This window comes from Ammodytes marinus (assembly GCF_949987685.1).
Source record: "Ammodytes marinus genome assembly, chromosome: 13".
In the NCBI taxonomy this organism is placed as follows: domain Eukaryota; kingdom Metazoa; phylum Chordata; class Actinopteri; order Uranoscopiformes; family Ammodytidae; genus Ammodytes; species Ammodytes marinus.
Genome location: NC_137217.1, coordinates 8,969,920 through 8,976,997, shown reverse-complemented (window position 1 = coordinate 8,976,997; position 7,078 = coordinate 8,969,920). Strand labels below are relative to the sequence as shown.

Sequence of the window (7,078 nt, the reverse complement as noted above, 5' to 3'; positions counted from 1 at the left end):
CTAGTTCAGTTGATTCTCTCAGTTGTCACATGTTTCAATGTACTTTGAAGGGGCAGGTGTGAAGGGTGTGTTGGGTTTATACCTAGAATAACATATACAGTTGGCTCCCAAATTGGATATTAAGTGCAATGGAAAAGGACTTACGCCATTGGAGCATGTCTGGGAGGACATTATTTAGTTCATTTTGTATTGGACTGGGTAACTGTCCACAGTAGGTGCTACTCTAAATCTATAAATCATTCGTACACGTTTCCTAGTGGGGATTACTCTGCGTAAATTAAATTATACTGGAAACATTTTATGACCAATGTGGCACACATACTTAAGAGACCCTTTACAGGCTATATTTATGGCATACAGAATAATGTAACTTTCACCTTGAAATGACCTGCATACACTAACAAATTAATTCTCCATTATGTAAGCCAATGGAGACGCCAAGGTCCCCGATATAGTCTGCGTTCCAAATCACATACTTTTTCATTTTACCGTACGACATACTAAGCCATGCTGGTTACCATTCTGCAAAATGCAATTGGATGTAGTAGTAGGGCATCCGGGTACTTTTGGCATACTGCTTTTGATATGCATATGTATTGGGACGTTCTAAATCTTTTTCTGGCATACTAAATACTATGGTAGTATGATGATTGGAACGCATGGACAGTTACCATTTAAAACACATGAAACAATTACTTCATGTGTTGCATAGTCATGCAATCAGAAACGTTGTACTCTCCACCCAATACCACCTTCAAAATTTCATGAAATGAAAATTACTGCTACAAATGGTATTATGAATAGAATGAAGTTAGGACACACGATTCTACTGACATGTATTGTTGTTGTGTTATATCTTGTTTTTCAAAAAGATTGTTGTCCACTCAAGTCCAATAAATGAAACACTTTATTCAAAAATCATATATTATATACAAAGCACAATTACAATTGCATGGTAGGAGCATTGACTGTGTGATAACTGCAGTCACACACATAACTATATTTAGCAAAAACATTTAACCAAATAGCCACATTTGTGTCAGCATGTCACTGAACATTCAATAGAATATTCTACATGCTGATGATAGTATAGGCGAGTGGTCTAATAACATGGCAAAAATCCAAATTATGTGGCATGCTGAGCCAAGAATGCTCTTATTCTGTGGAGAAGTTCTTTCTTGACGCTGTCTGGCACCAGGGCTGCAAGAGAGAAAGAGAGAGATCCATGTCTGGGACTTTTCCTTTCACACATATATAATGCAAGGGGGGGGGGGAGGCTGCAAAACCTCTGCGTCTATGCTCACACCCACCCCCATTATTACTGGAAACATTACATCTCTGCACCACCTCCTACTGAGGCTACTGTTGGTGATCTAACTGGCATCTAGTGGAGAACACCAAAGCCTTACTGTTTTTCATTCAACTGTACACTAAAAGAAATGCATTGCAAATGTAATACTAACATGAACACGCTTTAATGTTATCTTTTAGGGTGGACTACAAATCAATTGTGGGCAGAAAAAAAAAATAGCACTAGTATACGTTTTTTTAAAGTCAGACTACAGGAAGTTTTACTTTGTGTGTCACATCGTCAGTTTTTCTATAAATTCAAGTTGGGATACCTCTTCCTTTAGGAGTGATCTCCAACACCAGGTCCTCCACAGTGACATGCTCCAGTCCTTTCTCTTTGATCACTTCTGCAGAAAAAAAGAGGACATTTTAACAATGGTTCTGCAACAACATACTGAAACGTCAATGTTAAAGCATTGTCCTAAATTATCCCCATACATAAAGCTGTGGGCCTTTAATTGAAGACTGTAAGATATATTTGGCTCACTTCAGGTGTGGAGCTAATTGATGATTTGATAGATACTGACATACTGAACATAGCACACATATCAGATGTGTTATTGATTTGATATCCATGTGCAGTTTGGACACGTCACGATAGCCTTTTTTCACCAAATGCATTGTTAACATGGTTATAAAGGACACATTGCTGTCTCAGGTTTTGTCCATGCTGCCTCATGTCCAAGCTCATGGGACACCTTACTAGAACAAAACCACCGCTAATGTTATTAGTAGCAATGGTCACTTTTAGAATATTGTTTTAGTCCTGTTTATTATTTGTGCTCTTAACAGACGAGCAACCCCACAATGAAAAAATGAACCTTCTATTATTACTGTCATATTGATATACAAGTCTGTGAATGCATTCTTCAACCCAGGTACTGTCAGTAATATATTCTGATGCGGAAAAAAAGGCTGGTGTTGAAACTGGAAAGTGGTTTCCCGGCAGCCAAACAACACCTATCTATTGCCATGTTGTTTTTAACAACAGTGGTGTAATGCGTACCTTTGCAGTGAGCTTTCATCTGGTCCTTCCATCCACACTCAGTGAGCTTAGCCCTCAGCAGCTCCTTCAGCCTGGCAACGAGATGCAAACACGTGTCACACAGTGCAGCAGGCACCTTCCTGTCTTATGTTCATTTAGTTATTAATAATAACAGCTGCTGGCCACTTCTTCCGTCTTTATTGCAGCATTGGTGTATTTTGGCTCTGGGTTAAGCTGAAAACTGTATTATGAAGTGAGGTGGATCGAGGTGAAAAAGTGAGGCTTCTTTGTGCGCCAGAGAAATGTTCATCTGACGGGACAGCTGTTTTCCTCGTAGTTGGGCTGAGCCAATTCATTCCATCATGACATATGCCACGTGAGTTCCCCGTCTGTCTGTCTGTTGAGATTATCAACACGTTTGCGTCTAGATAGTGTAAAGTGGCAGAGCTGAGTTGAATTAACAGTGATTAATTGGCTTATTAGTAGAGCTGCGCCGATTACCGTTCACTCGGCTCGATCCCGATTGCCGATTTTTGTAAAGAATCTAACCTGCCAATACTGATTTTTACCAATTCCGACACCCCCAAACAGAGCTGTAATACACAGAATACAATGACTGTTGGCTGCCACTGACGCTCAGTACGTTTTTGGTGTGAGCTGAGAGTGACAAGTATCTTACATGCCTTCTGTCCTCTTCTTTCACACGTAGAACTCCCACAGTGAAGACATGTAGCTAAACCACATGCTGCAGGGCTGTGACACGCTACGTTCAGCTGTCTGCTTCAAAATAGTCAACTCGTATTTTTTGCCAATTAAATGCTTTTGGTGTGAAACTGCAGAAACTGTTCAGTTTGCAATAGCAGTAGCCTAACTTTACACTGTTGGATCCAATTGATTGGCAGCCTTAACTTACTTGTACTTTAGAGCAGCTTCATTTATGAGTGTCTACTGGGCTATTCCCTGATCACACTGTGCATGTTTGGAAATGATTCAGCAGATGACATAAGTAAACAGGGGAAACAAATTGGTGTAGAGAAAAAATTAAAAGAAGCAGTGCTTTAAAGTGGAGGGAGTGTGAGGAAAACCAAAAAAAGAGAACAAGGTATACATTGGTCTTTCTTAGATAAATGAGGACTGAAAATGGGAGGGGGACAAGGGTTGTGGCTGGCCTCATGCCTGTGCCGCTTTTTCTTGTGTTGCTGTCTTTGCAGCTCTTTTTCTTAATGTTTTTTTCAAATTGATGAAGATGTTTTCATAATGTGCTTGTGTGTTTTGTCAATTTGCAAGTGTTTTCCTAAGTTGCAGCGTTGTGAACTCTATGGGCCACCGTACCAAAAAAAAGAAGCAAATCATCACATTGTTGACACCGACTGAGGCAGGTGTCAATAATAGTATGCAACTACCCTATGAGCTAACGATTTAATGAACGCCGTTAATATGAACAACTTGTTACACCAAGCTGTCTGTAGTGTTTTATCTCACCTCTCTCGTTCCCCCATCTCTGTCAGCTTCAGGTTTATCGTCGCCTTCATTCTGGACTCTTTACTCATAGTCTTTTACCTAAAAGGAGACAGAATAAAACGTTAACGTGAAAGTGTACGCAGTGTTGTGCTCCCACTGCACGAGCTAAGTTGGACTTGGTAAATCAACTGCAGCAGCGCGTGTAAGCAGCTGTGTCATTAATTAACACAGCTTAGCTGGACGTTTTTAAATACTGTCTAATCGATATTTACTTATACACTGGAGTCGGATGGATACGAGGTCCCAGTCTCTGTGGCGTAAATCTAAAACGTGAAAAAGTTAAGATGAAATCACGAGAACGCGGCATGAAAACACTGCAGACATAATTGAAAGACACTTCGCAAAAGCCGACAGTGGCTGTAAGATTTTCTACACGTTTTTCTGTAGCTTCAGAAAAGTATTTGATATGTTGCCAAAGAAAAATAAATAGGCTAGCTTGCGTTTGTTTTATTTCAGGACTTTACCATCAGCTAATACATTCCGGGAAGAAACACCGAACGTTACAAAAGGTTCCTACTCCTTCATCACGCAATACTCTGCTACACCACACGGTGGCAGTGTTGGTTAATATGTTCAATCACGAGAAGCTGTTGACCTATCACCCTGTTTAAGGTAGGTAAGTTTTCTCAAAATGTCACATTAACACATTGGCTATCAGTTCATGTTGGTATGTTCTTACAAATGAATTAAGGACCAACATTTTATTCATTTTAATGCATTTTATAGTGTAAACAAAACACATTAACTAGGTCTAACTAAATGTGTGAATTTCTAGTTTGAAAAAAAGTTGAATAATGTAACTATTATAAACTTTCAGTTGGATGGGTGGTAAGGAAGGCATGTATTTAGCAGTTTTGCAAAGGTCATATTTTCACTTTGCATATGCACTTTGCTACCAATGCAGATGGTTACTCTACAAACACATGCACAGGCAGCTGGGGATATTACACAGGTTGATTATATTTTTCTGAACGATTGGTAAATTCACGTCGGTTTAATCCATTTCTATTTGACATCCTTCAGCAGCGGAATTCTTTGTTAAAATTCTGCTTGTGAAAAGACAGAACAACCTTGGTGTTTTCTCTGGATCTCAAGGAAAATTAAATATACAGTAAGGCTCTTGGCAACAGCACTACAAAACATCAGGCAAGCCATTCATCAATTTCACATATTTTTCATACAGATAAAATTCCAATCCGTCTCTGCCAATGCCAGCCTGATTTTCCATGCACTTTGTTTTTTTTTCTTTTCGCACAGTATTTTAAATGTGACTATAAATGTGTTCTGTCTGAAGCAAAAACACTCAATAGTGTTTATGTGAAGTTACATTAAATGAAGTGTTATTTACTTGGTTTCCAAAAGTGGCCCTTGTGTGAGCCTGCTCCTAAGACCTGCAGAATAGCATGCCCAAGTAGGGTCTCAAAGAAGGGATAACACTGGCTATGCATCATCACCATAAACCACCTAATGAACTTTACTGACATTACATTATTACATTACATGTTATTTAGCAGACACTTTTCCAAAGCGACTTACATCTGGAGGTGAACAGTTAGTACTAAGGGGTCTTACCCAAGGACCTTCACTGTAGATGCCACGCCCTGACCGTGAATCAAACCCTGATGTTACCTACTGAGCTATCCAGCTGCCATTAGTCATTAGTAAGTGTGCGATCATGTGTATTTGTGTCCGTGTCTTTGTGTGGTATATGTTATACTATTGTCTTGTTCTAAAATGTGCATTGTGCAATTGACTTATCCACTACATCTTGATTTTTTTTTTAAAGTGAATGATATGCTGTGATTACATGCAGTATACAGTGGAAAAGTGCAGAGTGCTGCGGATATGACGTCCTCTGTCTTCCTGTTCTGGCTGTAGGGCACTCGGAGGGGGTCAAAGGCTTGAAGCAGGCAGGTGGTAGGGGGGGGGGGGGGGGGGTGAGTGCAACAGGGCAGAAGGGATTGGGGCTCACTGCAGTGGAGTATTTTGGCACCAGCACGATGGAGGTGGTTTTTGAAGCACTAGGGGACAGCTGCTCGAGCCAGGTTGTCAGTCAAGACCTCGGTCAGCTGCCAATAAGCACAGGCTCTGGGCACTGTTCCGGGGATGCCATCAGGGTCCAGCAGCCCTACTTGCATTAATCCTGCTCAGTGGAGCACACACCTCAGTGAGGGGGGGGAGAGAGAGAGTGTAAGGAGCTAGTGGTCTGTGGGGAGCACAGCCGGGCTTGATGGACGCCTCCTGGTTGTCTCTATCAAAGCATGCACAAAAGCCTCTGGAAACCTGGTCTTGGTTGTCTCGATAAGCTTTCACAAAAATATGATTGGAAAATAAATGTTCATAAATATTATAGAACTCAGTTAGAAAAAACATCATTTTGTCTACTGTCTAGAATAGACCGTTTGACAGGACTGTGTGGGCGTGGCGGTAACACAACGGTCTCCATGGCAACATTCAGTTTTTATAGAATGTTTGTGCAACTGTCGTGATCGGTTCAGAATACTTATCGTGTCATAAAAACCAGAGCATAGCCCGCCTCATCTAAACCAAATTTCTGTAAGATTTATCAAACTTAAATGACAACATCTTTTAATTTGAATTGATAAATATACCTTACTCTTTTCAGACGCTTACTATCATGCAACTAATTCTCCAAATGACCTACTTAGAATTTGAGTTAACAGGGTCTTTAAGCTAGACACCCCTCTGTGTTCATCCACCGCTTCTCATTTGAGATTGGTTTGAGGGTGGTGACACTGTTGATGTTGATATAGTCCAGAGCAGAGGAGGCATCAGTGTCAAGAGCCCATGTCAGCCTTCAATGGCAAATACACTCCAGTATGTGTTTAAAGTGTTGTTGTGCAGCGTCTGCTCCCACTTGTCATACTTTAACTGTCTTCACTGATGGTTTCAACTGTTTGCAAGTGTTGCATACTTAGGGACTAGGAACAATTCGAGGGGGATCAGTCTGTCCACTCGTGGCTTTGGAAGCGTCAGCCATGTTGATGTAAACAAAGTCTGGTTAGTGTGTTTACTTTCCTTCAAAGGCGTGCTAAGAAGATTCAAACAGCTATACAACTCTGTCGACCATGGATGGAAAAGGGACGTTTTTTAAGTCTGACCAAAGCTGACAGCTCCTCTCGTATTCCTCACAATTCACACGTGTGATCCAAAGTGTATAATCACTAGACTGATGGTTTCCCCTTCAGCTATAATCAGCAT

The 7,078-nt window shown here is 40.7% G+C and overlaps 1 protein-coding gene across 1 annotated transcript; it reads right to left on the bottom strand.

The window, feature by feature from the left end:
* Nucleotides 1-894: 894 nt before the first annotated feature.
* eny2 (ENY2 transcription and export complex 2 subunit) lies at nucleotides 895-4,331 on the bottom strand. The gene is made up of 5 exons (XM_080039120.1): nucleotides 4,069-4,331; nucleotides 3,818-3,895; nucleotides 2,357-2,427; nucleotides 1,623-1,697; nucleotides 895-1,200 (listed from the first exon to the last, which is right to left on the bottom strand). Exons 2-5 carry the CDS (start codon nucleotides 3,883-3,885, stop codon nucleotides 1,127-1,129), a joined length of 288 nt encoding a protein of 95 aa, XP_079895246.1. The 5' UTR covers nucleotides 3,886-3,895; nucleotides 4,069-4,331; the 3' UTR covers nucleotides 895-1,126.
* Between the last annotated feature and the right edge of the window lie 2,747 nt (nucleotides 4,332-7,078).